This window comes from Macrobrachium rosenbergii, chromosome 13 (genome assembly GCF_040412425.1).
Source record: "Macrobrachium rosenbergii isolate ZJJX-2024 chromosome 13, ASM4041242v1, whole genome shotgun sequence".
In the NCBI taxonomy this organism is placed as follows: domain Eukaryota; kingdom Metazoa; phylum Arthropoda; class Malacostraca; order Decapoda; family Palaemonidae; genus Macrobrachium; species Macrobrachium rosenbergii.
The window spans coordinates 48,522,768-48,538,972 of NC_089753.1; the positions used below are offsets into that span (position 1 = coordinate 48,522,768).

The window sequence follows — 16,205 nt, forward strand, 5'->3', positions numbered from 1 at the left end:
ATAAAATAACAAGTGTATATGCATAATAATAATCATTATTGTACATACATGAAAAAATTTGTAATTTAAAGAATACTTTTTTTTCATAGCTTTGGTTTTGATAAAAAATAAATGATAAATGACATTTCATCATTTTGTCTTATCTCCGTACCTTTTATGTCTGGCTGTCACAGCTAATCCATAAATATTAATTATTATTATTAAAACTTGCTGTTCCTAAGTAGATTCACTGTTAATTCAGACGGGAAGGAATAAGTCACAGAATGATGAAATTTAAATCAGAATTAAACTATTAACTAAAACTCATACTGTATATATCATAATTAACCAGTGGTGATTTCTAAATAAACTGTATTGATTTTATAATTTCTGTTAATGCTCTTAATTAAACCTGTATGCTCTAAACACCTTAAACCCTTAAATAAGAGATTATTGATATTTATAAACCAGAAATTATTGCACAGTTGTACACTGCCAAGCTAGTTTACAACATTTTTAGAAGGAATGTCTTATTTATAATTTGCACCTTTAGTCATACGTTTGTGGTAAGTTGATGCCACAGTTTGGGCAAGTCAGAAGTCAGGCTATTGACTTCAGATTTACAGAACAATGAAAACTGAAAAAAATATTCTGATCTTACAAAAACACCACAGTATTATTGAAAGCAAGAAGTACCTTAGCGATATTTCGAGACAGATTATACAAGCGCCAAACGGTTCCTTGCCTAAAAAATTTCCTTTCTTTGTATACTGTGAGTATTCAAATGCTGACTGTCAGTTGCGGTAAATTATTTAAGATTATCATAACTTATATATATATATATATATATATATATATATATATATATATATATATATATATATACACACATATATATATATATATATATACTGTATATATATATATATATATATATATATATATATATATATAAATATATATATATATATATATGTTATATTTTCAGTGGTGGAATTATACCACCTGTTCATGTTCACTGAACAAGGCTTTGCCCCAATGTCATTTTTATACTGGCATAAGGACTCGGTTCTGGAAGCTTTTCTCAAATAGCATATTGAAAAATGCATTTGCAGTGCTTACGACTTAATATTCAGATGCTTTTAAATTTACGAAATAACCATCATCTAAGAATTCCTATAACTGCATAGCATTACGCCATACCTACTTTACTATGAACACAGGAATTCCGATTGAAGCTTTAAAAAAGCATAGCACTATATATATTTTCCGTATAGAAGATCTTATTAATCATTCGAACCATATTAAAGATACAAATTAAATAGACTTTTTTTCGTATATAAAAGGTGAGAGCATCACTTCTACTATAACAGAGAAATTTTACTCAAGGCTTTGCACACAAAATCTGAAAATAGTTTACACAAACATTTAGGACAAAATTCTAATTTCAGACTACCATAATTAATGTTTATGGAATAGTAACTAAAGTTTTAACTAATTTACCTTACAGATATTAAGATAAATTTCAGACTATCATAATTAATGTGTATGGAATAGTAACTAAAGTTTTAACTAATTTACATCACAGATATTAAGATAAATAATTCATTATCTTAAACTGCGTCACAGATATTGATAAATAATTCATTATCTTAAACTGCATTACGAGCTGTCAAGAATCAAAGCTTTAAAACAACTGTACATAGAAGACAACGTCTCTGCTTTACTAACATAAATAGCGCCACCCTGCTTCTAGTTTACAAGTGTCTGCAATTTTTTTTTTTTTTACTCAGAATAGCCGAAGTAAGAAACCTTACTCAAAATATAAAAGAGGAAAATATTTGTACAAATCTTATTGGGGGAAATTTTTATTCAAGGAGGAGAGGGATATTTGCTCAATATATTAGAGAGAAATTTCATTCAAAATATTAGAGGGGAATTTAATCAGAGATATTAAAGGAGGAAATTTACTCAGAGTACGAAAAGGAGAAATTTTGTGAGGAGAAGTAATACAGGGGAAATTTTGTTTTAAAATGTTAAAAGAGAAATTTCTTCACAATAATAAATGTAATTTTATTCAAATTACCAAAAGGGCCGGGAGAATTTCATTTTTGAATGCTACAGGGGATATTTTATTTGTGTACTCAAGTGATCAATTTTGTATAAAATACCACTTGGGAACATTTTTTCAAGGTACTAAAAGGAATTTTAACGTAAGAATAATACATTCCCTTCTGGCTGGTTTAAATCTCCAATTCCATTCTGGCTAATTTAAATTTTCAATTCCCCTCTGACTTATTGAATTTACAATTCCCCTCTGGCTAATTTAGATTCCTAATTCCCCTCTGGGTAATTGAAATTTACAATTCCCCTTTGGCTGAATTTAAAATTTCTATTCTCCTCTGGCTGATTTAATTTTCATATTCCCTTCTGGCTGGTTTGAATTTCCAATTCCCCGCTGGTTGATTTAAATGTCCAGTTCCCCTCTGGCTGATTTAAATTTACTATTCCCTTCTGGCTGATTGGAACTGAAATTTCCAATTCTCAGGCTGATTTAAATTTACTATTCCCTTCTGGCTGATTGGAACTGAAATTTCCAATCTCAGGCTGATTTAAATTTCTCAGTACTATTCCCTTCTGGCTGATTGGAACTGAAATTTAAATGCGATTTAAATTTAATTCCCTTCTCTGGCTGATTTAAATTTCCATTTACTATTCACCTCTGGGAACTGAATTTTCCAATCTCAGGCTGTTAAACAGTAGCCAATTCCCCTGTGGCTGATTTAAATATCCAATGTCCCTTCTGGCTGATATAATGTCCAGTATCCCTAGCTGATTTAAATATCGAATCCCTTCAGTCTGATTTAAATTTCCAATTCACCTCTGGCTTATTTAAATTTCCAATTCCCGTCTGGCTCATTTAAATGTCCAATTCCCGTAGATGATTTAAATATCCAATTTCCCTCTCTCACAGTTAAATTTCCAATTCCCTTCTGGCAAGATTTAAATTTCCAATCCCATTCTGGATGATTTAAATACCCAGTTCCCCTCTGGCTGATATAAATGTCGAGTTCCCCTAGCTGAGTTAAGTATCAAATTCCCCACTAGCTGAGTTAAACTTCCAATTCCCTTCTGGCTGATTTCATCTTTCCAATTCTCATCTGCTTGATTTAAATTCCAAACCGGTTTCCAACACCATCTCTCTCTCTCTCTCTCTCTCTCTCTCTCTCTCTCTCTCTCTCTCTCTCTCTCTCTCTCTCTGAATCAGCGGGAACAAAACTGATCTTTCAGCCTGTGAACTTAACCTCGCAAGCCGCCTGGCGGCTTCGAAGAGAAACACTCACAAGACCTTCTAACCTATTTTCCTCCCTCTTCCTCCTCCCCACCACTTCCAAAAGCAGGCTACTGAGTACGTCTTCACCGACATGCAGAGCAATGAAAGACACCAGCACGCACAGACATGCTACACGACGACTCACAAGCGCGCCAATGCTCTCCTGCAGTGGTTCGATACTGTGAGTATTCAAGAGACGACGAAACTCGCGTGGGGTAGAAAGTAAAAACTCTTGCTTTGTGAGTGTTTCAGTTCTGACATCGTCATGTTAGAATTGAAGTGGGAGGGGTGGTGGGGGTTGCAGTGAGGGGTGTATAAGACTTCTCTCGAAATAACGCATTGATTAAAGAGCATTTTTAAGTAGTTTCTTTTCAAGGTTTAGTCCTTAACGTTTAAAATTGTCTGACTGACACCACACATTTTGTAAAGGGGTCACCTTATTAAAATGCGCTGCCTGTATTCAGACAGCTGTTTAATTTTGTAATGACCGACTTCAAATTAACTAGATCGATTATGACACCCTCCTTTTTCCGCTGCCTATATTCAGATAGCTATTTAATTTTATAAATAACTTCGAATTAACTATACCGGGTTTACGTTATTATTCACTGGCTCAAATATTTGAAAAAGAAAGCTGCAAAGTTGTTACTTGAATATACAGGACTGTACAGGCCAACTGTAACTTCCAATTAGTGAACAGCTGAATATAAATGCATAGTACTCATCTACATATATATTACTTCAGGGTCAAATTTAATTCTCCGTTAATTAAGAAAACAAAAAACCAATCAACTGTACCGAATGTAAAGGTAATTAGTGCATGTGAATTTTCAGAATAATAAAATCGGGGAATTCCTTTGAAAGTTCAAAAATGCGCTTTTAAAATGGGCAGGCTTTCAAAACGTCATATGTTCTTTTCAACTTGATGTGAATAAATAGTATTTTTTACACACACACACACACACACACACACACACACACACACACATATATATATATATATATATATATATATATATATATATATATATATATATGGGCAGGCTTTCAAAATATCATATATTTCTCTTTCAACTTGCTGTGAATAAATGGTCTTTCAACACTGTGAATAAATGGTATTTTACACACACACACACACACACACACACACACACACACACACACACACATATATATATATATATATATATATATATATATATATATATATATATATATATATATATAAAATGGACAGGCTTTCAAAATTCATATTTTCTTTTTGAACTTGGATATGAATAAATAGCATTATATAATATATATATATATATATATATATATATATATATACATATATACACACACACACAAATATACGTAACCCTCCATCCAAACGATCTAAAACTTGCCTTACTCCCATCGAAGAAGTTCAAGGTCACAAGCCTCCAAAAAGAATCATAATAACAACAACCCTTCCTTCTTTCCTCCTGCGCGCGCAGGTCATCAACAACACCATCATGAAGGACCTAAACGACATCAACGAGAGGGTGAAGCAGAAGACTATTGCCCTTCGGCGGGAGAGGGTCCGTCTCATCAAGGCCAAGGTAAGACTGATCCTTTTACTGTGCCTCCGTTCATATTCTTTCTTCCACCGTACTTTCCACCTTCTTCTAAGAATTGTTTCATAGTGCAGCTGCGAGGTTTTCCTCCTGTTACACCTTTCAAACCTCTTACTCTCAGTTTTCCTTATAGCGCTGAATGACCTCATACATCCCAGTGCTTGGCTTTTGGCCTAAATTCTATATATTCTCCTAACAATTGTTTCATAGTGCAACTGAGAGGTTTTTCCCTTCCTGTTACGCCTCTCAAACCTTCTTTACTCTCAGTTTCCGTTTCAGTGCTGAATGACCTCCTCATAGGTCCCAGCTCTTGGCCTTTGGCCTAAATCCTATGTTCTATTCTCAGGTAAGACTGAGACCTCGGTACCTATAAGCTGCACTCTTTGTGAGGGCGTGCGTACAGTTTATGTGGAGTATTTTAAAAGGGAGGGAGAGTATTTTAGTTCGTGTTTGGGTTGAAGGGGTTCGATGGACTGCTGGTGAGGTTTCTGTGCAGTTTGAGGGTAAGTATGGTAGTGGTTTTATTTTTATTTGTTCAGAGGCGCTGATTATTTCAGAAACAGTGCTGTTTATATATATATATATATATATATATATATATATATATATATATATATATATATAAAATATATATATATATATATATATATATATGTATATATATAATATATATATATATATATATATATATATATATATATATATATATATATTTATGTATATATATATATGTATATATATATAATATATATATATATATATATATATATATATATATATATATATATATATATATATATATTTATATATATATATTTAATATATATATATATATATATATATATATATATATATATATATATATATATATATATATATATATATATGTATATGTATATGCATATATATGAACTTAATCACAGCGGTAAGTAATTCTTCCTTTGTCTCATGACGGGCACTCGTCTTTTGAAGTCTCTGAAAGCACTCGTCAACCTTTTGACCGACGCACGAGACTCTGTGACTCCAGTTTCCAAGGGAATATTGATTCGATGTTAATCAGAGCTCTCTGCTTTTTTCTGGTTTTTATTTTTAGTTTTTCATTTTCCAGAATAACTAACTGAAGGAAGGAAAGGAAAGTGTGACGCTAGGATGTTATTTATTAAGATGCGCGGCGTTGTTTCCAGTGAAATCGTTTTATTTCAGGTCATGAATAATATGCAATGCATGTGCAGAAAATTAATTCAAATTTTCGTAATTTATAAATGAGGACTGGTTGCGTATATATTCAAGGACAGCATAAATTAGGAGCAGCTATAAATTTAACCAGCTTTGTCCAAACGTGTTGTATTCCCTGGTTATAATTGTCGCTCGTAGATCGGAGCAGTGCACACTAATATTTCTTTTTTATTAAATAAAACATTATACTCAACCTGCGTGCGTGTTGGATACTTACGCATCGCTCACGGCCAAACTCCACTAACGTCAATACTTCCGCTTTGTGCGTTGAAAAGCGTCACTTGGAAACCATATCTAGCACACAATCTAGAGTTTGCGAGGTCGCGCCTCTGATCAAAGGGAAGAAGAAGTAGACTTCTGTTGTCTTCTATTGTCAGAGTCTTCCCAGGCAAGAGCGCCAGTGATAAATTTTAACCAGACTTTTGATAAAACTTTCTCTGAGAAAGAAACTGGATGTCTTTTGAATGTTTCTGAAAAACTTAGGCTTTTGATGAGTTTCTCTGAGAAAGTATCATTGAAAGAAAGGCTTTTGGAACATCAAAAGGACAACTGCGGAGTTTCTTTTCTTAATATATTCTGTGGTTGAAGTGACCTGCTGTTTTAAATTCTTGAGAGTATGTATGTGAGTGAGCGTGCCCCAGCTACCATAAATTCGCCCTCTTGATTATTCTTCCTTCTACCCCCAGGCCAAAGAACTCTGGGGCACTGACATCGAGTTAGACGCCACTCTGAGGGCCCAGGACCTAGACCTAGAGGCCTACTCGAAGGCCGGGCTCACAGAGGGAGACGTCGTCAAGATTGAAGGTTCTGAGGTAAGATAAAAGAGAAAAAAGTTTTCTTCTGATTTTTGTGTATTCTATGTCTTCGTTACGTCCCGTGCATTGTTATTCTTAGTAAACTCCTGTCATGAAGATTGGTGCCACCCACAGCCGTATAAAACGTTGGTCCCAAGAGTGATTTTTACTTTTCTGTGACATATCTGGGCACCAGACTGCCATAAGGTATAGTGCCTAATGTCCCTAAGAGTGTTTTTATTTTTTTTATTTTCTGTGTCATATCTGGACTCCAGGGTGCCATGTATCACTGCCCACTATCCCCAAGAGTGATTTTTGCTTTTCTGTGCCACATCTGGGTACCAGACTGCCGTCTGGCACTGGCTAATGTCCCTGAGAGTGATGTTTACTTTTCTGTGCCACATCTGGGCACCAGATTGCCGTCTGGCGCTGCCTAATGTGCCCAAACGTGATTTTTACTTTTCAGTGCCATATCTGGGCACCAAACTACCGTCTGGCACTGCCTAATGTTCCTAAAGAGTGGTTTTTTTTTTTACTTTTCTGTGCCATATCTGGGCACCAGACTGCTGTTCGGCATTGGCTAATGTCCCCAAGAGTAATGTTTACTTTAATGTTTAATTGTCTGTGCCACATCTGGCCACAAGACTCCCGTGTGGCGCTGCTTAATGTCCCCAAAAGTGATTTTAACTTTTCTGTCATATCTGGGCATCAGACTGGCGTATGACACTGCCTAATGTCCTTAAGAGAAATTTTTACTTTTCTGTGCCTCATCTGGGCAGAAAGAGACTCCATGTCATCCATATTTGCGATTCATATATTCAGTATTTACAAAATTTGCACCTATACTGGTCTTGCTTTTTAATACCGCAGGCTAGGTTAATGAATATATAATTATGCGTTATTTATAACTGATTCACATGATTATGAAGCCTTAGACTATCACTGAAAGCATTCCATTCATTGTAAAAGACCTTTGCTTTGTTTGAGATCCGTGATGTTAAAATATAAAAATAATCCGATATTTCGGAAATTAACTAGTCTGATATATCAACTAGTTTAACGCCCAGCACCTTCGAATCAAATCAATCATTTTACGGATGAAATAACTGCAAGCAAATCAGGTTCGCTCTTTTTTATTATTCAAAATGAATATTCAGATGAAAGAGTCTGAAATGCCGTTGGCTACAAAAAAGACATTCTGCTGATTGAAATATACATTTTTGGAAAGGAGGAAAAATGGAGAAGAATATAAAGAATAAATTCCCGTAAGTACCAACAGTTATTAGAAAAAGCAACGATGCCAATAAAGAAACTAAGGGGGAAGGTCATGTTGCTTGCAGTGAGGATTACATTGGCGTAAATGATATTTTGATTGCAGTCATGTTAGAGTCAATTTGCAAGATCAGAGTAACATTACAAAATAACAGCTCACTTGCTTGTTGGTACAGACTTTCCTTTGGTTAAAAGCAGACTATATATATATTTATATTATCTATTTGTATATATATATATATATATATATATATATATATATATATATATATATATATATATATATATATATATATATATATATATATATATATATATATATTATATATGATATATATATATATATATATATATATATATATATATATATATATATATATATATATATATATATATATAGATATATAGATATATATATATAGAGATATATATATAGATATATATATATATATAGAGAGAGAGAGAGGAGCCTTATGATTATCCTACATTACTGATTTTTTTTCCTGCAGTCTTCCTAGTTGTAAGGAACAAATTTTGTGACCGGAAGCTTTTAAATAAGCCTAAGTTGACAGTTGGAAATTTCAGCGGATAGGTGAATGGAATGGCATGCTTTGAGTTGTTTCAAAAGTTCAAGTGAAGATGCAATGCATTACTACCCTAATACTATTCTCCTTGCATTTTAATACATTTTTATCCATTCATTGATTTATTTCTTCTTTTTTAATAAGCGAGATCTCTTCTTTCTGTATTTCCCTTCACCACTTCTTTCTTCTTCATAATGAACACCATATCTTTGGAAGCTTGAATTTCAAGTCAGTGGCCCCTTTGGTGGGCTTGTTCCTTATGAATAGGGTTCCTCCACTGAATGACAAGAACAATAATAGGTTATTGCTCTGTTTACTTTTATTTGCCCTTTCTGTACAAGCTCTGAGTAAACCTCTCCCAAAGGAGTGAATTATTTCCGAGTATAAGGATAACATTAGCCGGTACTAGACATAAGTGTTTTGTGGTATCAAATCTCAACTGGAGCGTTGCTCTTCTGATGCTCAGAAGTTTGTGAGAGGCTGCAGTAGTAATTTGAATTCTGTTCACCATTGCCTTGACTTTGTGTTACTTTGTTCAAAATATTCTATTTGTAGATATATTTGAATTTAGTTATTTATCTCCTTGTCTGACGCATAGCAATGTGTGCCACAGGAATTTGTGCCATGTTGATTATGACAGTAATAATAACATGTAAACAGTATTGCAGCAGTCGCGCCTTTCCTCTTTCATTTGCCGCCAGGACTGTCGAAGCAAGGGTTTCTCTCTCTCTCTCTCTCTCTCTCTCTCTCTCTCTCTCTCTCTCTCTCTATATATATATATATATATATATATATATATATATATATATATATATATATATATATATATATATATATATATATATATTGTAAAGAGAGAGAGTGTGTGTTGCGGACATAGGGATGTTGTAACCAGAGGATCGGTTCCTGCTAACAGCCCACCAGTTAACCTAGCTGTAAGTCGGTACCAGCGTCTGCTGGTTTAAGAAAAAGGGCGTGGGGCTAGCACCCCTAGAATACTTTCCAAGAAACTGGAAGGGTGGCTGACTCCCTATTCTTCTTCCAGATTGAGACCGAGAGAGCAGGCACCCCGCCCCCGCTGAGCGAGGAAGAATTGGCCCCTGTGCCCTCCAACACTGTAATATTCGGCAACATGTACGACCACTACCAAAGTAAGTTGTGAAGAAAAGATCTAAGCTGGTTGGAGTATTACGAATGAAGAGAGTATGTTAGAATATTATTAAGGAAGAGGGTATGCTGGAGTATTATTAACAGAGAGGGTATGTTGGAGTATTATTAACGAAGAGGGTATGTTGGAGTATTGTTAATGAAGAAGGTATGTGGGAGTATTATTAACAAAGAGTGTATGTTGTAGTATTATTAACGAAGATGGTATGCTGGAGTATTGCCAACGAAGAGGGTATGTAGGAGTATTATTAACGAATAGGTTATGTTGAAGTAGTATTAAGGGAAAGGGCATGTTGTAGTATTATTAATGAAGAGGGTATGTAGGAGTATCATTGACGAAGAGGGCATGTGGGAATATCATTAACAAAGAAGGTACGTTGGAGTATTATTAACAAAGAGGGTATTTGGGAGTAGTTGAACCCGTGCCTCTATCTATAGAATAGGACGTCAACACTATTTTTTTTCCTTGCTTGAATCTAGCTTAGCTTGATAGTATTTGTAAGTTCAGGTCAATTTTACATTTATTATAGCTTGTCTTCATCTAATATCTAATAATTTTGTTTTGACGTAGGCTGTTGCAACTACATTTCCACAGTGAATTAAACCATCTCTCAAGTTCTCCAAGCACTAGTTTAAACAGAATTGCCCTGAACATCTGAAAGTACCCTATAAAAATGCTAAAACCACTCAAAATTTATCATTGTTCTCAAATCGTGAATTAACGTTGCAGAACAACTGGAGAACCTCGCACAACAGCACCGGGAAGAGATGGATCAGTTCATAAAGGATCAAGAGAACAACACCCAGAGGATCAACGCAAACCTGCAGGACAAGCTCATGGCCCGCAGGCAGCGCAGGGCAAGGATGAGGGTGGAAGAGGCCCAGAAGAAAGCGCTCACTGCAGGATAGAATTGATCTCGCTGGCTCATTTACTGAAGGGTAAGTTTGAGTAGTCTTTACAAAGGGGTTTGCTATGGAATTTTGAGCCCTTTTCGAGTATTCTTGAGGATTGGTTACAACAGGTATATGTGGGAATGTCATTAAAGAAGAGGATATAGTGGAATATTATTAACGAAGAGGGCATGTGAGTGTTATTGTTAACGGATAAGGTGTGCTGAATGGTATGTGGGAGTATTATTAACGAAGGTGGTATGCTGGTATATTATTTACAAAGAGGGCATGTTGGAATATTATTAACAAAGAGAGTACAGTATGTTGGAGTATCATTAACGAAGAGGGTATGTTGGAATATTATTAACGAATTTATGTGGAAGTATTATTGACTAAGAAGGTATTTTGAAGTATTATAAACGAAGAAGTTATGTTGGAGTATTGATAACGAAGAGGGTATGTTGGAGTACTCTTTACAAGAGGGTATGTCCGATTATTATTATCATACAAGGTGACATGCACATATATTCTGTACAGGAGGGTGTGCCATGTATTCGTATACAAGAGGGTGTAGCTTAGAGTTAAAATACAAGACTGGATGTCTGTTATTTTTCACAAGAGGATCTGTTTGAGTATAATTATGCAATAAGAATACCTGAATATTCCCTACAAGACGTTACGTCCAAATTCTCTACTACGAGAGGTTATGTCTAAGGTTTTTTTTTATACAAGAGGGTATTTCTAATTATTATCGTACAAGAGGGTATTTCTAATTATTATTATACAAGAGGGTATTTCTTAATATTTCTATACAAGTATTATGCAAAAAGGTCTGTCTGAGTATTCTCATACAAGAGATTATTTATGTCGTAAGTGTTGACGAATGTGAGTGTATATGTGTGTGTGTATGTGGGTAAGTGTCGGATGTGGTGGGGCGTGGGGGCGTGTGGGGAGCCCTAAGACCCTGCCCTTCCCTTCCCTACCGTCCCCTTTAGGGGTCGTCGACCCCTGGAAAGGTCAGAAGTTCGTGTTATTGAGAATGCACAGCAAATGCATCGTGCTCGTCAGAGACAGGTCTATACAGTGGCCAAACAAATGATCTAATCATTAAATAAACATACTTATAATAATATTAATAACTTAATATCAAATGTACTTTCTAATTAGCTTCGTGTATTTCAGACTTAGAGAGGATCAACCGTCGTGCGTAAATGAAAAGGAGAGAAAGGGATAGATAACGGAAATTTGGACGACATTTCTCTCCTCCCGCTTAAAAACAAAAAAGTTTAGAATCTACGAGAAGACCTTATTCCGTCATGTAGAATACGGGGAATTTCTACTTGACAGAATGCAAGCACCTGTAGATTATCAGTATTCTACCTCTGCCAATATCCACACGGCTGTTCAAGTCTACATTTGCCATTAACACGACCTGCCGTCATGTAACTAAAATGAAATGCACTCCTAACGACTGTTATACTTCGGTGAAGTACAGATTCCTCGCAGTATATTAATTTAGTAGTTGTTTTAGTCATTTTTCTCACGAGTTTCTTTAATATGTTGATGTAAATATACATATACATATTTTAAACACCTTGGCAATTCCAGGTAAGGTTTCTCTTTCGACTAAAACGAAACTATTTGAGGAGAACTAAGCCTTAAGGTGGCCTTACACGTTCAAAAAAAGCGTCAAAATTTTGCATCAAAATTTTGACGTGTAAAACTTTGATACAAAATTTTGATGGATAATTGCCCACACACGTTTAGGCGTTTTTCTCATCAAAATTCAGTATCGTCAAAATCTTCGACATGGATGCATCAAATCTTTTTTTGACATCAAAACGTCCTACACACACTAAAATTTTGCATCAAAATTTAGTTATCAAAATTTTGATGCGAAATTTTGACGCTTTTTTTGAACGTGTATGGGCTCCTTTAGGCTTATAACTGTTGAATTAGCCCCTTAAAAGTCGAAAAACATTTGGCTATTAAAAGCACCAAGGAAAGGTGACCTTTTAACCTGACATATATAAAGTTTATATCCATATTAAAATATTTTCCCATTCAGCAAAGGAAGAATTAAAGTCAAATTGATATATGGTCGTCGATGGGTTATGAACTTCAAATGTGAATTGTGAGGTAATGTTTAATCTTTGTCAAAGATATTGCAAGGGAGGGGTTTTCATCTCTAAATGAACGCAGTGCAGCGTAGATTCGCCTCTCTCTCTCTCTCTCTCTCTCTCTCTCTCTCTCTCTCTCTCTCTCTCTCTCTCTCTCTCTCACATACCAGCGAAACAAATATCGCTCAAGGGAAGCTTAATTTCCTTGAAAATTCTTTGTAGCCGAAAATTACATTTATTCTCTCTCTCTCTCTCTCTCTCTCTCTCTCTCTCTATAAAAGAGAAATATAGGGAAGACGATAACGTCATCGTCATACGTCATTTCTACGCACCAGGACCTTGGCACGTTTGTCCGTAGAAAATTCAGTTCTAGTGATGTTTCTCAGTAAGGTCTCGTCAGTTCTGTGATAGAAGAAAAACAAGATGATTGTGTTGTTATCTGTTCCCGATACTCTTCAGAATTTGTGCTCTTTTTTTGTTTAAGTTCGTATCCTATTCAATTTATTTTAGGATAACCGTGTCTTGGAGTGTTTTACTTAATAATTGTATCGTAAGACACCAAAGATAACCTATTTTCATCATAGGCCTAGCTGTGGCTAGCCAGCGGTCGAATCTTAACTTATCTTCCCGTGTGTCTGTTAAGTCTTACAAACTTGTATATGTGCTTTTGGTAGTCCACAACTAATTGAGTGATTTCGTCTAGTTTATTATTGTTCCTTGCTTGAAAGGGACAAGGACAAATTCACTCCAATTTAACGATGAATCGGTGGTATCCAAGTCTGCATCCTTTCAGATCATGTGAAGTTTTCTCACGCTCTGTACAGAGCCATCTCTCTCTCTCTCTCTCTCTCTCTGTCTCCCCCCAATTTTTATAATTTGTCGTTTAAATTTCACAATAAGTGGCGTCCTATCAGTGATGTACATATATAGTACCTCGTACAAACATGACTCCATCAGTTCGACGTCAAATAGTAATATATTCCGGTGTAACAATCTGTATTTCCCCCTGTCCGAAATTCCCCCCGGGGGAAATATGGCCCAGGATATATTTCCCCCTGCGGGAATTTCGTCCCAGGATAATATTCCCCCCTCTGGGCCAAGATTCCCCCAACCCCACTACTGTTATAAGAGTATGGCTATGGCGGCGACGTGTAGCAACGACAGCCTGCCACACAGGATAATTATCATCACGACTAAACTATCTCTTGGGGGTCATTATCTTTGTTATTTACAGTCTTTTGTTTATGTTTATACGGAAATCCCCAACGGGCTGTACTAAACAAGCCGCAAAGGTGGATATATGTAGGGGGGAGAAATGGCCTAAAGGGAGAAAAATATCCTAGGTCCAAAAGTCCCCCCGGGGGAAAAACAGCCTGGGGGAAATCAATCCTAGGCTAATTTTCCCGGTGGAATTTCAGTCGGGGGGGGGGGGGAATAATTTTCTGCTACACCGGATATTTTAATGAAAAAATTACAATTTTGCTTGTAAAGAACATTTCACTCAAGTGGCCACGGAGCGTGCTTTTCATATTTGAAAATGAAAAAACCAAAACTTTCATCAATAACACTTCTTGCAAATGAATTTCTCAACCCCGTGTTATTTTGGGTTAGGTGTGCGAGAGGGATCAACAGTAATATAGGCCTACAGTCTCTCGTAGCCTTGAAAATAGTACAAAATAGTGGTCCATGAGGGACAAAATTGCCCCAGTGGTGAAAGTATATATATATATATATATATATATATATATATATATATATATATATATATATATATATATATATATTATATATATATATATATATATATATATATATATATATATATATATATATATATATATATATATATATGCTATCAATGCTTTCAATTACTAAGATTCGTGAGTCTCAGAGTTGTGAATTGATAAACCTTTTGTTTTTCACCATAAAAGGTTGAAAAGTAAGAGCTAATGGCTTACATAACTCTAATATAATGAGTTATTGAAGGACTAAAGATTGTGTAAGGTTTAATATGATGATTATAAGAAGAGCCAGTCTTTATTCTGCCATAAAGTTGAAAGGTCATGGCGTCTTATGTAGTTTTTTTTTTTTTAAATATCTGAAACTTTTGGTGTTCAGTATCCCATCTTGCAAACTTTTATGATCTTCCCGTGGCCATTACAGAACTAAGAACATTATTTGGGTCATCAGGATTGTAGGTCATAAGATCGTTGATTGGGCAAATGAAAACCTTGGCAATATAGTTCTGGATCAAATGATCATTCTACGACCTCAAAACACGTCTTGCTAAGATATAGGCCTACGTCCAGGATTACCAACAAATGTACACGTCTCTTAGTACAGAATTATAAAATTTATATACAAGCGTGATATGTGTGTTACGCCCTCAGACACATGTGATTAATGTTTATGACCCTAATGTTAGTTAGCATATGCACATTTTGTCATCTTAGCACAACCTGGGACGGAAGTCTAGCATAAACAATAATACGTGGAGTCTGTATCAAAGAAAATTTGTTTGTCAAAAGTAGGTTAGGTTCTTTCTACCTTTATATTTATTTACTTACTTGTCTTTGCTTATTAGAGAGAAAATAATCTTTGTGCCACAGTTTTCAGCATCTGAGTGACTTATCCAAGTGCCTTATTCAGTCCTGTATAACGAGATTCCTGGCGCAGGACCTTGGTAGGCTAATCCTTTTTTTAACAGATGTAGGAAACACTAGTCCCTTCGAATTTCGTAGAGTTAGTGACAGAATGTAACAAGATGTAGCATGATAATTGTATTATCTTGTATTACGTGGTGATGTTGGATGTGAGCAAATCATTATTAATAAACGAGTGTTGAAATAAAAATCTTAGTCTAACATAGTTTCATTTCCTTTCTTTAAAAAATAAAAGTTATACTATAGTACAATTACCTCATAACTTGAAAATCGTTGATTAACTGCATCGACACTTCTGATATTTATGACTGCTGATCGTCTATTAATATCACTAGGCCTACTCATTATTCAGTATCAGTAATGCTATATGACCTCATATGTCAAAGTTCTTACGCTGTCTTTGTATTGAATTTCACTTGTTTGATTAATTAATCCACTCACAAGGAAGAGATACAATCTCTACTCGCCGTCTGCCTTGTGACATTTCATTTTTCTGTTAAGCCTCTCCAGTTTCAGGACACTGGTTTTTGGTCAAAAGGCTAAATTAACCGACAAGCAGCCAGCTTG

General features: G+C 35.2%; 1 protein-coding gene across 2 annotated transcripts in view; it reads left to right on the forward strand.

The window, feature by feature from the left end:
- synr (sayonara) overlaps positions 1-14,682 on the forward strand; it is a 149,165-nt gene extending 134,483 nt beyond the window's left edge. For both annotated transcript variants that reach the window (XM_067115440.1, XM_067115439.1), the window contains exons 10-15: positions 3,381-3,494; positions 4,792-4,896; positions 6,834-6,959; positions 9,843-9,948; positions 10,695-10,903; positions 12,038-14,682. In XM_067115440.1, coding sequence (XP_066971541.1) covers positions 3,381-3,494; positions 4,792-4,896; positions 6,834-6,959; positions 9,843-9,948; positions 10,695-10,873 — 630 coding nt within the window. In that variant the 3' untranslated portion in view covers positions 10,874-10,903; positions 12,038-14,682. The remainder of the gene's footprint in view (positions 1-3,380; positions 3,495-4,791; positions 4,897-6,833; positions 6,960-9,842; positions 9,949-10,694; positions 10,904-12,037) is intronic.
- The last annotated feature ends 1,523 nt before the right edge of the window (positions 14,683-16,205 follow it).